The 25571-nt window shown below is 41.0% G+C and overlaps 1 protein-coding gene across 1 annotated transcript in view; it reads left to right on the plus strand.

The window, feature by feature from the left end:
- The window catches only part of KDR (kinase insert domain receptor), a 30274-nt gene that overhangs the window by 2466 nt on the left and 2237 nt on the right, over positions 1-25571 (plus strand). The window contains exons 4-29 of the mRNA XM_053976462.1: positions 767-891; positions 1180-1348; positions 2564-2703; positions 2903-3071; positions 4454-4565; positions 4658-4821; positions 5617-5773; positions 6868-6988; positions 7581-7689; positions 8449-8793; positions 9707-9853; positions 9999-10130; positions 11671-11777; positions 12204-12339; positions 12603-12707; positions 13335-13448; positions 14668-14756; positions 16471-16627; positions 18107-18207; positions 19563-19685; positions 19828-19939; positions 20316-20415; positions 20532-20637; positions 21718-21869; positions 25081-25177; positions 25278-25366. Of these exons, the coding sequence (XP_053832437.1) occupies positions 767-891; positions 1180-1348; positions 2564-2703; positions 2903-3071; positions 4454-4565; positions 4658-4821; positions 5617-5773; positions 6868-6988; positions 7581-7689; positions 8449-8793; positions 9707-9853; positions 9999-10130; positions 11671-11777; positions 12204-12339; positions 12603-12707; positions 13335-13448; positions 14668-14756; positions 16471-16627; positions 18107-18207; positions 19563-19685; positions 19828-19939; positions 20316-20415; positions 20532-20637; positions 21718-21869; positions 25081-25177; positions 25278-25366 (3478 nt within the window). The remainder of the gene's footprint in view (positions 1-766; positions 892-1179; positions 1349-2563; positions 2704-2902; positions 3072-4453; positions 4566-4657; positions 4822-5616; positions 5774-6867; positions 6989-7580; positions 7690-8448; positions 8794-9706; positions 9854-9998; positions 10131-11670; positions 11778-12203; positions 12340-12602; positions 12708-13334; positions 13449-14667; positions 14757-16470; positions 16628-18106; positions 18208-19562; positions 19686-19827; positions 19940-20315; positions 20416-20531; positions 20638-21717; positions 21870-25080; positions 25178-25277; positions 25367-25571) is intronic.

Genomic DNA, 25571 nt, shown 5'->3' on the forward strand with positions numbered 1-25571 from the left:
AATTACAGATCCGACTCTGTGTATGATTTGTACTGATACCATTAAAAAAACCCAAAAAACACCCAAACCCCAAAGCATAAACTTTCATACATTTGCTGACTCTGGTGGTAAAACCTATTCAGGCTGTAAGAACTCAGTTTTCAGCTGAGTGTTGCAGACGCTGCAAAGCCTCCAGTTATACACTCAGCTTCAATAAGTGCATTCATTGAGGCATCTGCCTTTTTGCACTGATGGCTTCACCCTCGTTTCCATATGCATCCTGTTTCCTCTTTATTGTTAACTTATAGTTACCATTTTGAGAAATGAGATGTAATTAAGTACATGACTTAGCTTGTTTTATAATACCATGGAGCTATTTTTTTGGTGTTTTGGTCTGACTTTGAAAAGGATGCTGCCATCAGGGGAGTCAGTGTAACATGTCACAACTTTTAACTGATATTTCCTGTAATACTTATGCAAGGAAAGTCACACTAGGGTAAATCAGTTTTTTGTCGACAAAAGGACTGCTGTAGCAGGAATCCATTCTCCAAAGTGCACTCTGCTGCTGATAACTGTTTTGAGAATAATGATATTCTAAATCTGGGGGGTAGTTTCTATAAAAACATGTACCTCCCCTATTTAGTCTCATTATTTCAGTGCTTTATAACATGGAAAATAATCCAACTGACTTGTGAAAAAAATAGACAGGGAAATAAGAAAACTGGAAAGTTTTTCTCCATAATCGTGTGATGAATAATACCCACCTACCAATTAAATATTATTCTAGATTACAGATCACCATTTGTGACTTCAGTCAGTGATCAGCTTGGCATTGTATACATCACTAAGAATAAAACTGTGGTAGTGCCGTGCCTTGGAACTGTATCAAATCTCAATGTATCTCTACATGCGGTAAGGAAAAAGCCTGTTATTTTTTCAAGAGTTAGTTGAAGTCGCTGTGGCATAAATATGTTGTTTGAAGTAAAAATACATTTCTTAAAACTTCTTTCCATCATTGTGAGTTTTATAGCCTGTGATCATAAGATGAGTGCTGTACTTGCACTCTCAAAGCATGTACTGATTCCCTGAGCTAGAATGTTAAAATGGGGGCCCTGCAGTTGTGGAAAATGCTGGAGGTGAGAATTCAGGATTGTTCAATTTTTGAATTCTGATTATGTATTTTATCAATATTCCAAACAGAAATATCCAGAAAAGATATTTGTTCCTGATGGTAAATCCATTTCATGGAATAATAAAAAAGGCTTCACTATACCCAGTCATTTAATCAACTATGCAGGCATGGTCTTCTGCGAAGCTAAAATAGATGATGAAAGCTACCAGTCTATGATATACATCGTTGCAGTTGTAGGTAAGCCAAAGGTTTTTATTTCTCTATAACCAATGTTCTTTTGCTTTCTACAGCATACTGAACCAATTACATTTGGTTGGACACTAGATTATTCAATACTGACAATGCAGCTAATGCAAAATGGATGTTGAGATTTATATCACTTTTCTTTTAAATGCAAAGTGTTGTGTTTTTTCTGGTTGATCGTTGGGATAAGTGCTTCTATTTTTAGTGTTTTACATTGATGCCAGGGATTTTAATTTTTTTTTTTTTCTGACAATGCAAACCTTTTTCCTAAAATCACTTATCCACATTCTCAGTCACAGTGGAAGGAAATGAGAGGCAAGCAACCATCAGCAGCAGATGAAAAGAAATTGCTCTGAGTGGGTACCAAGGGAAGGGTGGATCTGAAGGTCTCACTGTGAGCTGGGTTGTCTTGTCTCCCTAAAGACCCGTGTCTCGACTCTCACAGGGTTTTATGCTTTCCTGGTACATTTTGTCAGTTGTTCATCATACCCCAGAAATAATGTGATAATTCTGTGGAGGCTTAAGCCTGAACTGAAACTCAGCACCTCTTTATCTTTCAGCTGAGGACATAGTGACCATTTCAAATATCCAAATGGTACCAAGGCAGTCTCTCCTGGCTGGTCAGGAAGTCATCGCCTTCCCTCTTTACTCTGTGCAGAAGGCTTTTACTTCTCTACCAAATCCACAAATCCTCACTCTGATTTGGAGGAATTTCAGAATATCTGTAGAATTTCTGCATTCAGAATATTCTGTTTTGAAATATTTTACTGCACAAAGTAAACTTTGGATAATTTTGCTACTACCCCACTGTTATTCTCTATAAAGTTCCTGCTTACTGCTGGGAATGGGTATATAATCTCCCTTAGTTTTAGGTCTCACAAGGATAAGAAGAAGGTGTTTAAGGCAGAGGAACTGTGTGAGTCACTGTCTCTTGCTTGCTCCCACCACTGGCAGGGCTCTGATCAAATGCACACATCCTGCTGTGTCACTGTCTGACACGGGTTTCAGCTGGGAAGTGCTTAGGGCAGGCGCATCACTTCACTCCTTTGTACACCCATTATTGTGCTGCACTAGGGCATCAAGGGACTTTTTTGTAGCTGGGGTTTTGGTGGGAGTTTTGGTGAATTCACCTGGGAAATTTGCTGCTGAGTACTGTAAAGAAACCTCTTCTTACCCCCTTGTTTTGTGTGTGCCTTTGTCTTTCTCTAGGGTACCGAATTTATGACCTGACAATGAACCCACATGACGAAGTAGAGCTGGCAGTGGGAGAAAAACTTGTTCTCAATTGCACTGTAAGGACAGAGCTGAATGTGGGAATCGATTTTAAATGGGACTACCCTTCCATCAAGGTAAAGTTGTACTAACTTACAGGTGCCTTCATCACAAAGCAATTTGACTTATTTAGGTATAATACAACTTCCCCCTTTAAAACATTGAGAAAGAAGATGATAATGCACAACAAAATTTCTGGTATATAGGAATGTGCAAAGGGTGACAGAAGGAATAGCTATGACATTTCCAAACATCTCTGTCTTTTGTCTATTACAGGAAAAACGTGCCACTATTAGGGACGTAAAGACCACTGCAGGAGAAATAAAGAAGTTTGTGAGCACCCTTACCATTGACAGTGTGTCCTTAAGCGACAATGGTCGATATACTTGTGCAGCATCCAGTGGTCGTATGAACATGAAAAACAGCAGTTACTTCATTATCCATGGTAGGACATTTTCCACTTCAGTTTTGTTGGTTGTTTCAGATTTGGAATTAATTACTGGGATGCAGAAGGCATCTCAATGATGACTCAAATGACAGAAATGAACCAAACTGCAGTTACAGTATTTCTCTTGCAACTAGTACGGGATTATTTTTATACCACAGCCTTAGTTAATAATAAGATTTTAAAGGATGCTGTATTTTACTGAGAGCTGTAGAATCCCACCGGAAAGTGGGCAGTAAAATAAACTTATGTAAGCCTCTGACCCTCTTCTGCATTGACCTCCTTAAGGTCCTGTAAAACTCAATTTGTGTAGGTGGCTTTGTACAAGGGCTGCCTGTTCTCATTCTTGGTGAACTTAGGCTAGATCTTGGTGGCTCTGTGACACAAGAGTCTGTGTCAGCATGAATGAAGCTAAGAAAATAAAACTTTCAGCTTTTGCATTATGAATAGATGAATCAAATGGAGTTTTGGTGGTACGGAAATGATGCAAGGGAAACAGCTTTGGCTAAGTGAATAGATAAGTACGAGGCCATATCCTACAGCCTTTTCTCAACCCCCTCTTGGGCACAGCCCCAGCTCCACTAACTTACTTATAGAAAAAAATTACCAGCATGAGAATGGCTCATTTTTAATCACTGAGTCAGACAAAGAGGTTTATATTTTGAAGGAGACTGATTTTCCTGAGGTCTGATTTCAGGGGCCTGAATATTCATGGCACTTTCAGAACGAAACAAAAGACTTTCAAACTTATTGTGGGCATAGTGATTCAAGACATACTGAATTTTCTCCTGGGTTCTTTCTGTTCTGCTCTTCAAGAGCCAAAATGAGATCATGTGCTACACTAAGTATACCAGATACTAAGTCTAAACCATCCTAAATCTTAGTCAAAAGGCTAATCACTGTCTTCTGTCCAAATGCAAGTTTATAACTTATAACAAGTCATGTAAATAATTTCAAGGTACTCTGTGACTGCAGTGGTTGAAATACATACTTGAATATTTAACTTTCAAAACTGCAGTTTTGAATAGTCTAATTTCCTGGAATGAGTATATTGAGAGAGTTTTATGATATGTATATATATGTATGTATATACAGGTCTGACAGTTGGCACACTGTCCTGAGAGCTGAGTCTTGTCTCTGCTTTCCAGAGCTCCTCAGTGAGGGGACTGGTCTGCTCCCCTGTGTGAAGGAAAGGACTAGGTCTTCATGGTGGCATCTCTCCAGAGCCCAGTTTGGAGCCATCTGTGCTTTACCAATGATCCATAGTCCTGTCATTTAACTTATATTTGTCATCTTGTTAGGTGCTAAGCCAAATGGAAAGCACTTTTGCTTTGGTCCATGAGAAAAGACCATTTAGTTTACTTCCTTTTTTCCCATCCCAGAAAGTCCTTTTATTCACCTGGAGAAAATGGAGAATGTTGTTGAGACAAGGCTGGGCGACGCAGTCAAAATTCCTGTCAAGTTTAAAGGATATCCTCCACCAGAAGCTAAATGGTAAGAACTGGGATATAATGTGTTTGAAAAAATGAGCTATTCTTAGTTAAAGAAAATCATTAAAAATTCAAAGTACTCTGTATTTTCTTCAGGTATAAAAATGGAAGAGCCATCAATGCAAATCACACAGTTAAACTTGGCTATGCATTAGTGATCACTGAAGCAACTGAAAAGGACGCAGGGAATTACACGGTTGTCCTTACAAATCCCATTAACAAGATGCAGAAAAGACATACATTTACCCTGCTGGTAAATGGTAAGTGGGGTAACAGAGGTGACTTTCTTTCATGCGTGGATTTGGTATATTACCATCCTTAGGCTTAATTCATGCCATACCTGTGAAGATTTAAGTACTGAAGAAGAACCTCAGGCCTGGGAAAGCGGAGTTGACCAATCTCTCCTCGCTCTAGGATGTGTCAGTCAAGAGGCTGCAGACTCTGGGTGTTGGTGTTGTGATGAAACTTTGTGTGGAATGGGGTTTTTTTGTTTGTTTTGTTTTGGGTTTTTTCTGTATATTATTCTTTGCCTCTGTGTCCTGCTCTTTTCCTGCCCTTTTTGCTGGCTATGCTGCTGGAGTCCTCCTCCACCCCACTCCATCCCTGTCCCGCCTCACCCATCCTTCCTGCCCCACACAGGCTATCCCTCCTCTTCTGCCCTGCCCTCTACAACCCTTTTCCTCCTCCCCTACCTCCTCCTTTCTGCTCCCCAGGAAACAGCCTATGCTTTGAAGACAGCAGGTCTTGGAAAGGGCAGCAAGGCTACGTGCAGTGGGATTAGGCCTGGAGAATAATGTGCATTTAGTGGCTGGGAATGGTGGTGAGAGTCCAGGAACTGCATTTTAAACCATGGAGTACTGAAGAGGGATTTTGTAGGAGATCCTAAGTATCCTGATCCTCAAAGTGTTGGGCAGGTTCATTGCTTTCCCTCATGTCCTTGGAGATGCTCTGTGTTGCACTCGTATTGGGGCACGGTGTGAATTGGTCACTGTGGGTATAATGCATGCACACTGCAGCCTTCAGCAGTTCATGTGACCTGCTGCTCTCTCCTGCAGTGCCCCCCCAGATCGGTGAGAATGCTCTGATGGCCCCTGTGGACTCCTACAAGTACGGCTCGACACAAGTGCTCACCTGCACCGTCTACGCTGTGCCACCACCCACCACCGTGCTCTGGCACTGGCAGCTGGAGGAGGAGTGCACTTTCAGCCCCCAGTGAGTGCCAAGTCCTTGCTGTCTTCTGCAGCTTATGTAGATCTTGAGGGATATTTGTGTTGGGTTGGGGTTTGTCCAGTTCCTCCCTCATCCAGACTCGTTACTGAGTGCAAACCCAATGGCCAATGAAGAAAAAGATTGTTGTTCTTAATTTGCAGATTGCTGCAGGCAGGCCCTGCCAAGGTCATTGTTGTTGGCAGAGGCGAGGGCCACCCGCAGAGAGGATCCAGCAGTGCTGGCATGTTGCTGTTGTGCTCTCTTGAAGGGCATCTCGACTTGCATGGGGTCTCAAATGCAGCTGTTTGCATGCCCTTCCCTCAGATCCCCCTGTGGGCTTCAGGCCCAAAACTCCATCCTAAACAGAGGAAATTTGCTGTTTATGCTAATGATGCGTCCTTGTGGTGTTTTTTTCCCTTGTGCTCAAGCGCTGAGTGTGATGGGGCTCTTTATCTGTGTGAAAGTGTATCTCAGAGGAAGTGCACTGATTGATGTTGGGGAATGATAGAGAGAGTGCCTGACTGAGATTCACGCAGCTTCCCTTATCTGGACTTGCCATAAGCCCAGATTTCCTTTAACAAAAAAAAAGTCCAGGGTAAAAAAAAAAAAGGCATTCTTCTTTCCTGTTGTTGTTTTTAAAATGATTCCACTAGTTTCTTCCTTTGGTGCCTGGTTGCTTCCTACACAATGGCTACTGTCCTCAAGAAATTCTTGTAGGGAGTTCAGCGATTTTTATGTCTCTCTGTCTTCCTTTGAACTAAATCAACTTGAATCATCCACTTATGAATGGAGGTTTGTTCCCAGAATAGCTGCTTTGCTCCAGCCATCCCAACTGAGCTGACACAGGCAGATTAATTAGGAAATTCACCTTTAGGCTTGGGGGTCCTTTACTTTAAAGAGGATGAAGGTCTCAGGAGGTTATAGGGTGAATAATAGAAATATTTCCAGAACCATACGCTTCCCTCATAGATGCAAGCTGTGGCCAGGGATGCATCTGACTTATAAATACATGCATATTATAAGGAGAACCCAAAATACCTCTCCAGAAGGACAAATATTCCTCTTATCTAATGCATGTGTCTCTACTTACATTTCAGAAAAGTTCGCTCAGGAGCCAATCCGTATGCATGCAGGAAATGGAAAGTCATCTCAGAGAGAAAGGGTGGGAATCAGGTTGAAATTAAGCACCGGGTCGTTACTATTGCTGGAAAAACAAAGGTGAGCACATTTTCTTTTCTCTTGGCTGGGGATGATTAACCCTGTTCAGCAGTCTACATGTTTGGAAATACATCACTAGAGATAAGACTCCTTTCACCTGTTGTTAAATTTGGGGATCTACTCTCAGCTAAATGGGCAAGCTCCTGCTGAAGCCAAGAGATAGAGATACATATTTTCTGGTCGTTTGAACACTGATCTGAAGTGAATCTCCACTGAGGAATATAACTGACTTAGATTTCAATAACTACCTTTTAGTGGTCTAAAGTTAGATAAGTTAATATTGCAAATTAATTGTAATATAAGTTGGAGAGACTGAAAAGCAGAAAAAAAATGTGGGTGCAGCATTTTTTAACACATATGCCTAAGTCCACCTTCTGCTTCTTCCCGTTTCCTTTTACCTGATTTTTACAGACTTAGGGACAAAAATGTAAACTTCAAAAGGGGACTGTGCTTCTGCCATGCCATGGATTTGTTCTTTGGAGGGATTTTTGGTTGTGCAGGTATCTGCAGAGCCCTTTGCTGAGCTGTTGAGGTGGTTAGGCGTTAATTTAGCACTGATGTGATATGAAATTGCTTGGTTGCCCTTTTGTAGACTGTGAGCACCCTCGTGATTCAAGCAGCAAATGTATCCGCTTTGTACAGATGTATGGCCACGAACAGGGCTGGGTCAAGTGAGAGAGTGATCTCCTTCCATGTGACCAGTAAGTGCCCCTGTCAAGGACAGCCATGTTAAATGAATGTTATTTTGTCTGTTTGCTAATGAAAGGCACTTCAGTGATGTTACTTGATTCCTGAGCTTTATGAAATCCTTTAATTCTTTGGGATTTTAGGTTTACTTAAGTCTTTCTTTAGGCAGCCTTTAAATTTGCCACTAATTTCAGCCAGGTGATTAGTTCTACCAGCATCAGTGGAGCGGCAGGCCGGTGAAAGTGATGCAAGATGGGCACTGTTGTCCCAGGAGTGACTACTGTTGAGCTTTAGCAGTCACCTAAAAGAGCAACAGAGAAATTATGGTAGTGTCACAAAATGAGTAAAGGTTTCCTGTAAGAACTAAGGTTAAAATTTTCCAAACCAGTGGCAAAGAGCTTCTGTCTCCTTAACAATCAGTCCCCATATTCATGTGCCAAAATTTTATTTTAATCCTAATCTAAAAATTAACTATAAGATAATGCTGGGAATCATCTTAGGTTGCTGTAAGTTTCTACAGGAAGAGTGACTGAATTTGTTACACAGTCCTTCATTTGATCCATTTGAAATGTATTGCTTTTAATGAGATTGTACTCCAAAGATAATTGATTAGTTGACTGATTTGACTGATCTTTTTCAGTCTTTGTTTCTTTTTCTTATTTTCTACCAGATAGGATGACAAAATCTGTATTTTCAAAATGACTTTTCCAAGTTAATGTTAGCCACAAAATGCACAATCAACTAGGAATTTAATTTACTTTTTTAACTTGCAGGAGGTCTTGAAATTAATGTCCAGCCTCAGAATCAACTGACAGAGAAGGATAACATGTCCTTGCGATGCACAGCAGACAAGTTTACCTTTGAGAAGCTATCATGGTACAAGCTCAGTGCTCACGTTTCGCAGACTCCCTTCGGAGGGCTGCCCATGCCTGTTTGCAAGAACCTCAATGCTCTCCAGAAGCTGAATGAGACAGTTTCAAATACCAATGGTGAAAACATCACCTTAGAGCTCATCCTTCGTAACATCTCCCTCCAAGATGGAGGGGACTACGTTTGCATTGCTCAGGACAAAAAGGCTAAAACACAGCACTGCCTGGTGAAGCATCTCACTGTTCAAGGTATGGATCTCTTACTCTGAAGCAAAAAGAGTGGTTGTGTATGAAAACAATTGCAGTAGTGGCAGTTTTTGGCATGGTCAGGCTTTGCATGTGTTTGGTTAATGGTGTGCTCAGTTTGCTAAATAGATTTAAACCAGTTGTTGTAACACGCTCTTCTGGGGTTTGTCCAGGCAGCAGGCACTGTTTCATTAATACCAGTGAGGAAACACTGACTGAGACACTGTACTGTGCAAGGAGATGTGTTTGGCTTCTGCTGAAGTAGCATGTTTAGCTCAGTAACTTCTCAACTTCACTTTTCAGAACACATTTTTCTCTGTAGCTGTATATGCACGTTTGTACTCATAGCATTACTGCCATTGCTTTATGTGACTGACTCTCGAGTTTGGGGTAGTGCCTGTAACTTAAAACTGTCATGAGTCATACTGGTTTTCAGGCACAAGCATTGCAAGCTGATAATCAGTCAACTTTTCACACGAATAGTGATGACTTTGCTTTGGGACCTAGATGTCTAGGTCGATTAGGCAGATTCAGAAAAATACTAATGTATGTTCATGGCCTGTCCTGAATGGACATTGAATGGACCAAGAGTGTCAAACCTCTCTCTCATAAGGACTCTGGAAACAGAAAAGGGAGAGAAGCAATTTCTCAACTACTCCCTCTTCTCCCAGCAGGCTGAGCAGTTACAAATTAAATCAGCTAAAGAAGGTTATATCAACACCGTTGAAATTTTCTTGACCATTATAATATTTTCATGTCATGTGGAAGTTGAACTGTGATCTTAACATGAACACCGTGGCTCTTGGCATAATAAAAGGATTTGAGACTTTGTTACTGGGACATGAACTGCTACTACTGAAAAAAATGGATCTTTTTCTTAATAAACAGTAATTTTACTGTATTTTCAAACCAACAGAGCCTATGGCACCCACACTTGTTGGAAATCTGGAAAATCAAACAACAAATATTGGTGAAACTATAGAAGTATCATGTGAAGTGAATGGCATTCCTCCTCCAAGCATCATGTGGTTTAAAAATAATGAGACACTTGTGGAAGATTCAGGTGAGGATTGCTTATTTACAGTTATCACTAAAAGGTTTTCTTTCATGGGACTGACTGCTGATTTTCACCATGAAAAGTTTTATTTTGAATTCTTAACAAAAAGTGGCATAAAAATAACAAAACTAAGAATAATATTTTTTCCCAGGTATTGTTTTGAAAGACGGGAACAAAACGCTAACCATCCGTCGAGTGAGGAAAGAAGATGGAGGGCTGTACACCTGCCTTGCATGCAATGTCCTTGGATGCAGCAAAGCAGTGGCTTTTTTTTCAGTGGAAGGTTGGTGTTAGCTTCTTTCCAGATTGTGCAGAAAATATTTAGAATAACTAGAAAGAAAATCAGCTGGCTATCCTGATGGGAGATCTGAAAATATATTAGAAATTTGTGAAAATTTCTCTGCCAATCTGTATTACATGCAAACCCATACAACAGAGCTACAAAAATATGCAGATATCTTGGGGCATCTCTGTTGTCTAGGTAACATAATTGTCATACTATGTTTTTCGCATAGTATGTTGTACCTTTTAAAATTATGTCATTGCTTTCACAGCATCTAAGGAAAACATAGTGAGTACTTTTTGCAGTCTGTTGTGCATCTCAGTCTGCCCCATCTCAGTGAAACAGGTAGTGATTTTGAGTTGGGGGACTCCAGCCTTGGTCCATCACACTCTGAAAGCAGCATTTGTGAGACCCATCTCTCACTTGTTCCAGTCCTGTTGTGGCACACCAGAATACAAGTTGCAATGACAAACAATAAATGGTAGCAAGACTTAGTCTGCAGTGTGGGTAGCTGGGACCACGATGGACTTTCCACTTAGAGTTGCAACAAGAAGCCTCAAACTAAAAGCTCCTTGCTCTTCTTATTAGTTCATTCATTCATTCATTAGTACATTTGCATAGTTTAGTCACTGAGCCCTTCACAAACCTCTGTCTTTAAAGTCAGGATGGTTGTCTGATCCGTACCATTAAGGTAATTAAAGCAATATCATGTTAATCTTATAGGTCCCTTTAGGATATTCAGGGCAGAATGGTTGGAGTGGAAATTATCTGCAGATGATGTTGATGTAGATTTCAGCTGATGTGGTAAATATGGCTGGGGCACATCTGTAGAAGTTTGAAATTTGTGTAGGACATACTGTTTCACTCAAAAAAAAATTATAGTGCAGCTCATGGGGGTCATGCAATGGAGTGTGCTGCTATGTAGGAAAATCTAAGTGGTGCAAGGGATGAAATACAGGAGCATGATGTGGCAAACACGGGCTGAAGAGGAGACCTGCATCTGGGCACTAAAAGGTGTTCAAATGGCATCTGCTGGCCACTATTTTATGGGAAAAGGAACATTGTAGATAAGACCTTATTATCATGTGTTCTTGTAGAACCATAGTTTTCATGCCCCAGCTGAATGATGTCAAGAGACAAGAGAGAGATTGTTCTCTAGGTCATTCTCACAGCTCTTTATTTTCTATATGAGGGTGTTTATTTGGTTTCTAAAGAAAGAGTAATTACTTTTTGGTATTCTAAACCAATTTTTTCTTTACAAAATGTGAATTTTACTTTTTTATATTTGCCAAAGGTCCAGACACTGTTCTTGGAACAAAGCTGATGCTGAGAAATGTGATGGCGTGTAGAACAGCATGAAACTGTAATATTCCGACATAAACCCCCAAGCTTTTTGTTTTGTTTTGCTTTCGTTTCCTTGCTTCATGTTGCACTTTTAAAACGAACCTTCAGAACAAGGACCTCCATTCTTTACTTTAATGAATGAACAAAACAAATATGCTTCCAACTATCACTCAAATATTCATTTATTTCTTCCCAGGCGCTGAAGAGAAAACAAATCTGGAGCTCATTATCCTCGTTGGCACTGCAGTGATTGCCATGTTCTTCTGGTTGCTTCTTGTAATCATCCTCCGGACCGTTAAGCGGGTAATGAAAAAATTCTCATACCGTCCTATCAGCACTGGTCTTGCATGACAAATGAGAGCTGACTTGAGGCCTTTGTGTTGCTTCTTTCCATTGTTCTTAAATCAACAGACACATTTTTTCTCTCCATGCCATAACATTCTTGCCTGGAACCGGGGGCGCAGAAATTTGTTTTTAATTGGACAGGCCCTTGCAAGAGAAAAATGTTTCATCTGGTTCTTTTTATTAAAAAAAAAAAAAAAAAAGAGAGAGAGACAGAAAAAAAAGTGCAAGTAATTAACAATGATCACACTCATGATGACATGGTGTAGCGAAATGGTAGCCTGGCATTTCTGGGAACTAATGAAATACTCTAAAGTGAGAAAATGGCATTTTGTCTGCACATTGCCAGCAAAAAACCGTGCAACTGCAACTAATACCATTTTCCAGGCCAACGGAGGGGACATGAAGACTGGCTACTTGTCAATCATCATGGATCCTGATGAAGTCCCTATAGACGAGCACTGTGAGCGGCTCCCATATGATGCCAGCAAGTGGGAGTTTCCCAGAGACCGGCTAAAGCTAGGTGAGTTTTCGTTGCATGAACCATTTAGTGATACTGCAGCCAGTACTGTGCTGGGCGGTGTTTTGGGTCCTGCCTCGCCACGGGACTGCTCTGCTGCATGATCCTTGGGTGGGCTCTGTGTTCCCATTGGATATGATGCATCCCATCTACATTTTAAGTCCTTTTGTTAATTTCTGCTTCATGACCTCATTTTGGAGTAGCTTTTTTATTTTACAACTTTTTCCTGCTGTGTCAAGCAAGTACGTTTGTGTTCTCACTTCAAGGTAAACCTCTCGGACGTGGAGCTTTTGGCCAGGTCATAGAAGCAGATGCATTTGGGATTGACAAAACTGCTACCTGCAAAACAGTGGCAGTGAAAATGCTTAAAGGTAAAAATAATGACTAGAACTTCAACTTGAATATACAATATAGGGATATTTGTCAACACTATAACCATTGTACCCATCATTGTAGAAGTTAAGCTTCATGGCTGTTATCATGAAGCAATGATATGCGAAAGTGTATGCCTTTCCCTCACAGATAACTGGAGCAATGCAGCTGTGCTTTCCTAGCCACTGCTTTATAATTCTACTTAGGTTCAGAACGTAAAGTTGCTCCTGCAATCAATTTGCATGTGTCCCTTATGCATCCTTGTTGGAAGCTTTCTGCAAGTCTCAACACAATGGCTTAGGCACGCTCCAAACTGAATTTAGTTTGGAATAGCTTTCTCCTCACTTTAAATCGTATTATGCTGCCTCACACTTGCCACAGGAAAAATAAAATATGTGGTTCCCAGACACATTGTTCCTAAAGAAGACATAATGGGGCAGCAAAATGGGGCTGCCAGCAGCTGGGGGCTGTATTCCACCCCGTGCTGTACTGGCATAGCTGACACAGCCTACCAGCCAACAAGGCTCCTCACTTGATGGGCTGGTTAAATACCAGAAGAGAATGGGGAGGAGGGCAAAACCTTTCTGTCTGTGATGCTCCTGACCTGTGTTGCTTTACCTCTGTAGAAGGGGCAACCCATAGTGAGCACAGAGCACTTATGTCAGAGCTGAAGATACTCATTCATATTGGCCATCATCTCAATGTTGTCAACTTACTTGGAGCCTGCACTAAGCCAGGAGGTGAGTAACTTCTTAGTGGGTGAGAAGATGCTAATGAAAACCCTATTTCTTCCATTTCTGCTGCATGGACAATTGAAATTCAAAATCAAGGGATGGAAAGAGTAGTTCTTTCTAACACACACACAAAGTCTGATAAGAGTGAGCAGATCCAGAGGTGGAATAAAGGTGAAGTAAGGGTGAAATGAGGGCCATGCAGCTCCATCCCTTAGTTGTTCCATCACTTTGCTTTCCTATACTTGAGATCCATGTTTATAGTGGGCAGCCCGTGTCTTGCAGAATTCCAAGCTGAGTCCAATACCAGATTTAACAAGTTACTCTTGTCACCAGCTACAGGGTGACTGCAAGCTGGGGCTTCCCCTCCCTGTCTTTGGATGGGCTGTTGGTGCCTGTGTGTGTGCACATGTAGGAGGGGATATTGCAATTTGGAGTCTAGCTCTGGGTAGATTAATCTATTTCACTTTATAATCAGAGACAGATGTTTTGTTTAGCAAATCCAGTACTACAAACTAATTTGGAAGAAATTCAATGTAAAGTAACTCAGTAATAATTTTTCAGGGAAGCTGACTTGTTGGCTTACTGTGGGATGAAAATTTAATTTGTAAAGTTCCATGACAGAAGTCAGTAGTTGAAGGAAACATAATCCATAAATATTTATTTCCTTGTTTATTCCATAATAAAATAGAGATGGCCAGTATGTGGAACCTAGGATGAAAATTTATCACCATAGCATATGCCTATATGGAGTAAATTTGAACGTGAAATACCATGTTTCGATTGTACATTAAGGCATCTATGTCTGAAATCAAGTTTCCTGTTTTAAATTTTTACTACTTTAACCACCTGTAGAAAATGCATGGATAATCACATGTGTATTCTATTGCAAAGGTTAATTGCACCGAAGCTCTTTCAAATATTTATATTGCGTCCTTACAGTGTCAATTAATTTGGCTGTTATTGGCACTTCAAATATAAGCACACCACTATACTTTTTGACATATGAAATTAAGCCTGTGTTTTTCAAAATAATTTGTTTTCTTCTTTAAACAGCATAAAAAAGAAATATTTTTGGTGCTTTGATTAGATTTTTTTTAACTGCTACTTTTAAAAACCTTTGGCTATTGGAATGCTCTTTGAACTGTATGTATTTCTAGCCAGAATTTATGCTGTGAGATTAGGTGGGATATAAATGGTCCAATGAATTGCTTTATGTGTTGTACAGGGCCACTCATGGTGATTGTGGAATATTGCAAGTTTGGAAATCTGTCTGCTTACCTGCGGAGCAAGAGGAGTGAATTTATCCCGTACAAGGTAAGGAGTCAAGGTTAACAGTGAAATGTTTGGTTTGGTGGGATTTTTCCACACACAATTTTTCTTTTTCTAGTGCAGACTGAAGAGACAATCCTTGGGGACACTGAATGTCTTAGTACTTCTTATGGGAATGAGAGATGGCAAAGACATCAGAGGTCATTTAGTCTTTCCCCTGGCCCCTGCAATGTAACTGTTTTGTTATTGTTAGCTTAAAATGTGCAAAGGAACTGGGCTTCCACTATTTCCTTTGGCAGAGTATTCTACACTTGGCTGTACCTTTCAGGAAGTTTTTTTCTGATTATCAGCCTGAATTTTTTCCTTTCTTAGTTAAACTCCAGACCACCTTAAATAACTGCATTCCTTGCTTAGTGTATATATCCATCAGCTATCCATAGGTATCTGCTGTCACATGATTATCTGTTCTACTGTCCCCTTGGCTCATTGCTGAATGAGGCTACACATTTCTTCTGCTGTTAATAGCTTTATATTATAGATGTAGCTCATAAGTTTACATTCAGCTTTTCACCTCCTGAGTTCTTTGCAAAAACGAGCTCCATTACAGCACCCTTTCTACACCCTGATTTGAAAGAAGTGGGAAGATGGAGACTGGCATTTTCAAACTCATTTCTGGGCACCTCTGAGAGGAGTCTTATTTACAGAGAGCATCTCTCCAGAGGATCCATGCTCTCTGAGGGTCAGATTGCTTTATGAAGAACTTGGCTCTGTGTACCCAGCACTCAGGGTCACCCTGGGGACCCTACCCTTTTCCACCCACAGCCAAGAGGGAGGCCCCTGGGCTGTACTCTGCCATGTTGGTAGACTTGAGTTTTCCTGCAGCTGCTGTGTTTAGATCAGCACTTCTTCCCACTGCTTGTTGGTTCCCCAGGGGGTTATTTTTCTTTATCCTTGGAGACATTGTTTACTATTTTATATTGGCAAAGGCAACTCGCTGCATCTTCTTGTGAGGTAAAAAGATAAACAAGTATCTGAGAGGCCTTGAAGTAAGAGACAGGGTTTCATGAGAGTGCTGACCCTTGCTTACACAAGCAGTGGGAATGGGATTTGGCAGTGGTAAAAAACAACCCTGCCAGGGAAAACATCACCAAACCAAAGCAGGAGAAAATGGAAATGTTTTAGAGGATACCTTCTGGGGCTGGATTCCTCCCTAGAGGCATGCATTGGCTATGGGGAAGAGGGAAATAAGTCAGATTTTGATGGCTGTTAGGGTTTTGGCCAAGGTAGAGGTTTAGCAGAAGGGCCTTTGCAGCAGCAGGAGGTAAAGCCATAGCAGTACAGAGAGGCTGGAGTGTGCGAGAGGGTTTGGCAGCATCCATCCACGTGTGTTTCACAAGTGGGGGGCTCCAGGGGCTGAGTTCACCAGCTCCTCAGTGTGCATTTAGTCGCCTGCATGTGGAGATGCTGCTGGGGTTTGGCTGGGAGGTTGTGAAAGCAGGAGAAAGTTGTGTTGTGGAGTGGCAGAGGGTGCTCCAGCTGGTGAACCTGCATGGCCATGGGTTGGGTTTCACTGGTACTGTCAGTGCACCAGCCCAGTGCCCCAGCCAGAGCTGGCTTGGAGCAGAGCAGCTGGTCATGCCTTCACTGGGTTGCTCTCCCTGCCTTACCTTGTGACCTTGACACAGACCATAGGTGCATCACTGCCTCTCCAGCATGCTTTCAGCTTCTGATTTTTCTCACCCTCCCCTCATTTTTCTAGACCAAATGTACCAGATTTAGGCAGGGGAAGGAGAACTACATTGGTGATGCCTCTTCTGACCTGAAGCAACGGTTGGACAGCATCACGAGCAGCCAGAGTTCAGCAAGTTCTGGTTTTGTGGAGGAGAGGTCCCTAAGTGACATGGAAGAGGAGGATGGTAGGATACATCTTCTCCTGGTGTTGGAGCATGTGTCATTGCATGTGTCATCATGGGGCTGATGAGGGACATTGGGGACTGTGTGATTTCCAAAGCTCCCTCAAAACCGTGTGTGGGGTATTCTCTGGATGACCAAAGTTCCTGAGTATGGATTATCTAGATCAGCATCCCAAACCCCTCAGCCCAGTGCCAGATAATGTCCTGTATGAAAAGGGTCTGCTTTTAGTGTGAAGCTTTTTGGAGATATGTCTATTTAATACCCCAATATTTTTAGGAAAAATTGCAGAGTACAAACTCCAAAGGCAGTGCAGAGAGGGATGCACCAGCATGCCAACTGAATTTCCTTAATGTCTACCCAAAAGTTAAATACTGTGAAATGCTATTTCATTCACTGCTTATTAGCAGAGAGCTTGCTTTGCCTTCCCTCTGCCCAGGTGGTCTTTCAGGAACAGGAAGCCTGAATTATCTACTCATACAAAGCATCCCCAGGATGCACGTATCCTCTGCAGTGGTTTCACTGATGCATTTGCCATGTTCTCCTTTGGCAGATGCAGCATGAAATGCTCAGTGCTGCTATTTCAGAGGCTGCTAATTTCACCTAGGGGTGAGATCAGATTAGTTGGGAGGAAAGCCATAGCTCTACTTCCTGTACCTCTACTGCTACTAAAAATCTTTCAGTGCAAAGAGTACATCAGCTATGTGAACAGGGAGAATGATCTTGCACTTTCAAGCCAATCTAATAGATAGTGTCAGGCATGCACTTCATGCATTTCCACAATGTCTTGTTGCCTTTCCAGTACTCCCTGGTGTACACGTTGACCCTCTGAGCTGGAATGTTACATGAAGTATGTAGAGCTGAAGGAGCCCTTATGGTGAAGGTTTTAGCCACCAGTGTTGTAGTTCTTGGTAGATGTCTGCTTAAAATCAAAAGCTGAACAAAGTCACAGAGTTGTTTATTTCAGCAGGAACTAAATGCCTAGGTATCTTTGGATATTTGAGTACATTATTCCTCCGGGTTACCAGATTATGATGTTAGGGTTCTTCTACGTTAAATTAACAGGGCTTTTTACCAAATCAAAGTCTTTCTCCCTATGGCATATTCTTTCCTCCTAAAGACAAGGTGGGGCCTCCCTCTCCTTGGTTTCTGAATTCATTTGCTGAAACCAGAGAAAACGTTACTGTCCTAGGAATTTGAGAGCTGAATTTCAGTTGTTTTTCTTTTGGAATTGTTTTGCAAATCTTTCCTCTGGAAATAAGCAAGGAGGCCAGGGTATAACTCGTTGTCTCAAAGTTTATTTTGTACAAGACTAGTTTGATGTAAAATGGGTTGTTAGTGATAATTATATAGCTAAAAAAACTGCTTGATTTGCTCTTCCAATCCAGCGTGGCATAAGGTTCAGATGGACTTTTACCTAACAAGCAGTTATTGGTGAAATCAGTGACAAAGGGCATGTTTGACTGTCATCTGATTCTTTGCAGCTGGTCCTGAAGACCTTTGCAAGAACCCTTTGACCATGGAGGACCTCATCTGTTATAGCTTCCAGGTGGCAAGGGGAATGGAGTTCTTGGCTTCACGCAAAGTAAGGAACTTCTCAGGAAGAGTGGCATGTTATTTATTTGACTGCAGGAAGTAATGCTGTAGGTCTGCAGAAGGAAACAGCATGTTCATCTTTGGACTGGCAGTCATCCGCAGTATTTTCTTTTTGCTCTAAGACATACCCAAATCATTAATACTACAGAGAGAAACAGCCCATGCATTTATTGACACAAACGTTAGTGATCTGTATAAGGTTTATGGGCCACCAGTTCACAGAGGAATGGTTAAGTGGTTGGAGGAGGGGAACTGACTTATAAGGACAATTAAAGGAATTAGGGACAAATCCCTGGTAAGAGGAGCTAAACAAGAGTAAAGGATTTTGCTCTGAGGAGGTTGCTTGTAACTTGTGCACTGGGATTGGAACGGCAATGTGAGGAGACACAATACCCAACTATGAAACTTCATGGATGACTCCTTGGAGAATCTCTTGCCAAGGACACCCTGACAGTCAACAACGCCTCACCTGCATTTTGGCATTTTAGAAGTATTCTTCTGTGGTTTGAGCCTAGATATGTAGAACACATGTTTCAAAGGATGACAGTTCCAGCAAGAGTGAGGAATTGCCTGCAGCTGTATAGAAAAAAAAAAAAAAAAACACTTAGAAATGGGAAAAGAAAATAGAAGCAGGAAATACAACACTGTTCTAGAAGGCAGGCTAGGTGTTCAAGAGCAGACTTCAGAGTCTTTTTCTAAAAATATACTTTTGTCTGCCTCTCATATACATCCCAATTGATGAGCAAATGCAAAAATACCTGCTTCCAGAATCTGAGTTTCAATCCATAGTAGAAGCAAATCTGAAGCCACTTTCAGAGCCCAGTTTTTTTACTTCAGGCGATTGAGGCTTGGATTTTGAAGTGTTTGGGTTGTTAACTAAGCTGCTGTTTTGCATAGGTAGAGATGTGCACTTCTTTCTCTGTAGTAAAGATTAGTTTGTGTTGGAATCAAGTCAGCATTTTAGTGTGGAGTTTTTCAGAGAAATAGTGGAGTACAGAGATTTGAGTGAACCTAAGTAAATCTAAAGGTAATCAGATCTGAACCTGTTTTGTGTTAGCTTCTTAGGATAATTAATTACCTAACTTCAAAGGCCCTCTCTGCACAGTGGATAAACAGATGTATGTTTGGACTTGGGAACACAAGTCTCCCTGTGCCAAATCAGTTGTGACCATCAAAAAAGCACTTAAAATCAGCAACTGTTGATGCTGAGGTTTCTTTTTCTTAAAAGGTTTTAAGAATTATCTGGCCTTTGAGGGTAGGGGAGCACATATGCGAAAGAAATCAGCCCTGTGGACAGAGCTGTGACGACGGGCAGCACATGAAGTTGTTTACTTCTCTTTGCAGTGCATCCACAGGGACCTGGCTGCTCGTAATATCCTCTTGTCAGACAATAACGTGGTCAAAATCTGTGATTTTGGCTTGGCTCGAGACATCTACAAAGACCCAGATTACGTCAGAAAAGGAGATGTAAGTTTCAGATTACCTGTTTGATAGAGAATGAATATGAAATCAGGACTTCTTTCTTTTTTTTTCTCTTAAATAGGTTTTTGGAAACTCAGTGTTTTGCTAAATTGTGATACTGTGATTTTGTTTATGAAAATGCTTTTAGGCCAGACTACCCCTAAAATGGATGGCACCGGAAACTATTTTTGATAGAGTATATACCATTCAGAGTGATGTATGGTCCTTTGGAGTTCTGCTGTGGGAAATATTTTCATTAGGTGAGTCACTGAGCCATCTCTAAACAAAAGAGTCTGAAGAAAACAGTCAAAGTGTTCTTGGAATCTCTGTAGCATTTCCTTTTTACTTCTTGAAAAATTCCTGTATATTTTCTCCATCAAAAGAAAATACTCAAATTTTCTTTAAAATGCAAATGTAGGAATGTGGGCTTGAAATGCTTCTTCATACAATTTCAGTATGTGATGATGTGCCTCATTTACTCAGTCAGTCGCTGTTTCCATCATGAATATAAATTGTTTACATATCCAAATACACCAAATTTCTTATTAACACAAACCATAGCAAGTTATTTGCTTGAAAACGAATCCCAAAATTTAAGAGTCTAATGCATTAAAATTACTGTTGCTTTCATTTTAGGTGCATCACCGTACCCTGGCGTGAAAATTGATGAGGAATTTTGCAGAAGACTGAAAGAAGGAACGAGAATGAGAGCACCAGACTATACAACACCAGAAATGTGAGAAACTCTTCTTCCATCTGCCCACATTTGCCCCACACTACTAGCAGGTGCAGGAGCAAGCAATAGGTGCTGTTTTCTTCACGCTGGTATTTTAATTGGTTTTGTCATTCCAGGTACCAAACAATGTTGGATTGCTGGCATGGAGATCCTAAGCAGAGACCAACTTTTTCAGAGCTGGTAGAGCACCTGGGGAATTTACTGCAAGCCAACGTCCGTCAGGTACATGAACTGTATTCTCTGGTTGCTAAAACCACTGGCTGAATCTGTCCTGCCCTGCCAGCCATCACAGCATTCCATGGTTGGGCACTGTCTGCTGGAGCTGTCAGGGATCCTAGGCTTCTTCTACTGCTCCCATTACTGACCAGCAGTTGGGTCTCTGACGAGCAGAGAGTGACTTGTGGGGTAAAGATACCAGAGGTTGTGTTGTGGTAACCAAAAGCCACTCTGCCCTGCCAGCAAAGCTTCCCATTACACTACTGCTGTCTTTGCTGGGGAGTTGTTGGCACAGAGTTCCCTGCTCTGCTGCTGATTTCTCTGCAAGCTGCAGACACATTTCAGCAGGTAGCTCCTGTTGATCTTACTGTGCCAAAGATGGTTATCTTTGTGTATGTCAGGGTGTGGGCTGCAATGCTTTTGATGGCTATCCTGGAAAACAAGGATACAAGAACTTCATTGCCTGTGAGCAGCTCCATGCAAATTAATGTATTAAGGCATGACCTGTGTGCAGGCATTGCAGTAAGAGAGCCCACTGCGACCAGGTGGGGACATGGGCCTCCCTTCCAGGCTCTCCATCTTGTGGCTTCCTCTTCAGCTAGTACAGAAGTGGACAAGGCCAGGGCCATAGATGTGAGCCCACTGAATGAAGGAGGATAGATTTGGCTGTATGCTCCCTATTAGACAGACTCTCCCTTTCTAACCTCTCGGTGGTAATGGGAATTACACTGCCCTTCTAAACTGTCATGTTCATTTTCTTTGTGGCATTGGGATTCAAACATTAATGAGATCTACTTTTATTTTTTCAAAGGCATCAATAAAAAGTCCAGTTTATACATTATGTTACAGTATATATAATAGAAAAATCTATTTTTTTTTAAAAAATAAAACTACTTGGAAGTGGTTCTTACTAATCTTCCTTCTTTTAATGTAGCTGCTCCTGCAAAGGTGGTATACTGTTCATAGTTTAATAAAGCACCCACACTGTTGGTCTGATGTGTTCTCCATGTACGTGCATGTAGCTGTCTATGTCTGTGTGTCTCTGTAGCCTATTTAATTTTTGTGTTTTTTCACTGCAATCTACAGGATGGTAAAGACTACGTTGTCCTTCCTTTGTCAGTATCATTGAATATGGAAGAGGATTCAGGTCTCTCTCTCCCAACTTCACCTGCTTCCTGTAGGGAGGAAGAGGAAGTCTGTGATCCTAAATTCCATTATGACAACACAGCAGGAATTAGGTATTTTATATGGTGGACATCCTACTGGGGCCTCTGGGAAGGTTTTGTTCATGCTGGGGGAAGGGAAAATAAAAGGAAGAGGCTTCAGCTGCCTGGTCCATATTTAACCTTTTCCATAGGGATAAGAAGGAATTTGTAAAGCTTTTGTAGGCAAAAGCTAGTTTCTTACCTTCCCACTTAGTGATTTTCTTATTTATTTTTATTGATGCTACCCTTTCAAGACTTGGTATTCTCATTCAAAAAACAAACAAAAAAGCAAAACCTGTGAAAATATCTGTTTGTTTTTTAAGAACCAGAACATATAGAAGGTTTTACTGGTCCAATTCAGTTGCGTTCACAGTGTTCTTCTGTTGCAGCTGCCAAGAACATTAATGATGATAGATCTATCATTAATAACCTCTCTGGCATTTCTCCTCCTAAAGTGAAACACTGGAAAACAGCTCATGAATTGATAGCCAAGAGGAATGTGACATAAATAATGTTGTCACTGTTTTTTGTCCACTGCTTCCTTCTAGTGGGCTCTTAGGGCATCCACAATGGTAGATACTGTTGAGTATCATGGCAGAGGTGACTTTCCAGTACGGAGTTTGTACTAATGCACTTCAGGGGCTTATGTTGGACCCTTTGAGGACCTCTGGCATGGGATGTAAGAGAGAAAGGCATTGTCTCATCCAATGCAGCCACTGAGATGCTGGGAGCCCTGGATTGTTCAGTGCTATCTCAGAAGAAGGAGAGTAGAAAGAGTGATGCAACCACCAGGGTGGAGACGGACTCTGTTCACAGGTTTCATGTGGTTTCCATGAAGCAGAGCCCTCTGCCACACTGCTTGTATCATAACCACCACAGATGGAGTTCCCAATGATTTGGGGTAGAGCAGGATAACATTTTTATGTGGCCCTAGAAAAGACTACATAGGCACAATGCATTTCACACTTCACTTGAACTTACAGTCCTGCAGCTGAACTCTCAACCCCATGTTTTAGTAGTGGGGTAGTTCAAATTATACATGTTTAAAAGACAAAAAGCTTGATTTAGCACTGAAAACATCACACGTATTTTCAAATTTTAATACTTCCTATATGGCTTTTCTTGGTCCCCATTTCCTGTTATGAACAGAAGTAAATGTACTCTGTAGACATTTTAAGGAGACTTTGAGTCTCTTTCTCTAGTCTTAAATTGTGACAGGATTTTGAAAGCACTTGCAGCAACCATGCTAGGAGAGGCAAAGTGAGGAGGTTAAGTCATGCTTAGGGAATTTATTCTTATGTTCTGGTAGCTGAAAATTATTTTGAAGGCATGGTTCTTGCTATACAGGTAGTGGAAAAGATTGGTCTGTTCAGAGATGTCTTTTTCAATCTTCACAAAAGTACTAACTATGAAAAAAATATAATCTCTAAATCAAAGCTGGAGGAGGATAGCAAACATAGGGAAAACATGGAGAATATTAAAGAATGTTTAGATTGTTGATATAAATTAAAATCAGCAAGACGTCCTAACATCTTCCATATTTGGCTTAGGAAATAGATGTATGGTTTCTGCACCTTGAAAGATTGGCATTAAAAACAGTCAGGTGAGTTAGTGTAAAGTTTAAACATAATGCCTACTATTAGAAAGTAGAAAAAGTGTAATTCTGCAATCTGTTTAATTTGAATTCTAGGAACAATCCTGGAATAAATGTTCAGATAAATAATGGTAAATGCCTACAGGAAAACAAATTAACTACAAATGGCCAGCATAGAATTGTCAAGAAAAAATCAAGTGAAAATAATCTAAGTTTCATTTTTAGGGAGAGCAATTGACCTGAATGGTAGCAGAGAAGATGCATTTTCATGCATCTACAACAACCCTTGTAGGCTGGCTCTTGTCTGGTCTGAGCAGAGGTGGGTCTCACATACTTGGGAGGTCATTCAGATCAAGAGGCTGGGCTTCTCAGCCCTCACCACCCTGGAAAACTGGCCATGCAGTTCCATGTGTATGCTTAATGCAGGCACACAGGGAGATTCCAAACACAGAAGACAAGTTGTGGAATAAACTTCTAGTTGTACAAGATCAAGTTGTCCAGGAGGGTGCATGGACTACATTGTCCATTTGATGGTTTGGTCCTGGAAGTGTTGGATGGGAAATAGATTAGATACCACTGCAAAGGAGCAGAAGATATGGCCAGTGCAGAGAGCTTGAAAGAACTGGTTTTGTTAAGTTTAGGAAGAGAAAATGGAGATAGTAACCATTTTCAGTATATGAAAATTTGCCCCAAAGAGGGTGTTAAATAATTGTTCTGTGTCCCCAGCATTAGGACAAATTTTATTTGAGCAAATACTTTGGTTTAATATTTGAAAAACATTCTGAAGTGTGATTGAGTACCTGAGCAGGCTACTCAAGGAACTTGTAAAATCCCCACCAATTATGAAAAAAATGTCTATTGGAGATAAGCAGGATTCAGCATAGCTAGACTCAAAGCTGGGTAAAGGGCAGAATGGTGCTCTTAATTGTCTCCAGCTTTGCACTTCAAGTGGATTCAGGTTACTCTACTAACGCCATGGCTTTTCCTTCATTAGCTGTTAAGAACATAAATTTGCCCCATTTAATTGGGAAACCATCCATTTCGTTCCATTTTCACTTAGGCAGAAAGGCGAAGGTGCTGTTTTCTTCGCTGTATTAGTATCTCCATGAAAGTAAATTTTTTTTTTGTCCAATATTTTTTATGGATGTCATCCTGAACCAAAGGGCTTCTTTTGGAGAAGAGCCTTCAAGAGAGATTTAGCACTCCCTGTCCTGATCCCCATGGCTTAAGAGCAGCAGTGTGCTAAGTCTGCTGTTGTTGTCCTAGGTCCAGCCAGGGGTCTCAGAAGTGCAGTCCAAAGAAAGAGATGCATGTCTGTGCTCCAGGCTTCTCTGTTTATTATAGTTCTAAGCAAAGCTTGCAGGAAGTTAAGCCCTCCAGTGTAAATGAGGAAACAAGCTGTTTTCTCAAAGCCATTTCTTAGAATTTGCTCAGAGACCAATGTTGTCAGGAGCAAAAGGTCAGAAATATGCCACTTTCTAGGCTGTTCATCCCTTTCAATAAATAGATATTTTGAAGTTTGCATAATATGTTTTGACAAAGGGATGAACTTCTCTGAAGAGAGATAAAAGGATTCTGATATCATTGTGCTGTTTGCAGCCAAGTTGTGGATAGTGGACACAAATTTTTTTTGCTTTGTTTTCTTTGCAGTCAGTACCGACAAGGTAGCAAGAGAAAAAGCCGCCCCGTGAGCGTGAAAACATTCGAAGATGTCCCATTGGTAACCACTGTAAAAGTTGTTCAGGAGGTGAGTTTGTCTATTTATACATACTTTCCTTCTGTTGATACATTTTATTTTTGGTGGTTTTAATCTTTTTCCATTTAATGCATTTCCAACACCTTTGCAGGAAAACCAGACAGATAGTGGGATGGTTCTTGCATCTGAAGAGCTGAAGGCACTGGAAGAGAGTGAAAAACAAGTGAAAATACCCTTTAGGTAAGGCTCGGACTGCACATAGGATTGAATATGACCTTTTACTGCAGTATGTCAGAAGACTGATGATTGGTTTCTAAAATTGTTTGGAAGAAAAAATCTTTTCTTAAAGTATTTTCAAAAACAGAAAGCAAAATTGTGCCCAATATGCCTGGTCATCTGCATTTAGTATTAGGAGAGGGGAGGTAATGCAGCTTTGGGAAGCCTC

Source organism: Vidua macroura, chromosome 4 (genome assembly GCF_024509145.1).
Source record: "Vidua macroura isolate BioBank_ID:100142 chromosome 4, ASM2450914v1, whole genome shotgun sequence".
NCBI lineage: Eukaryota > Metazoa > Chordata > Aves > Passeriformes > Viduidae > Vidua > Vidua macroura.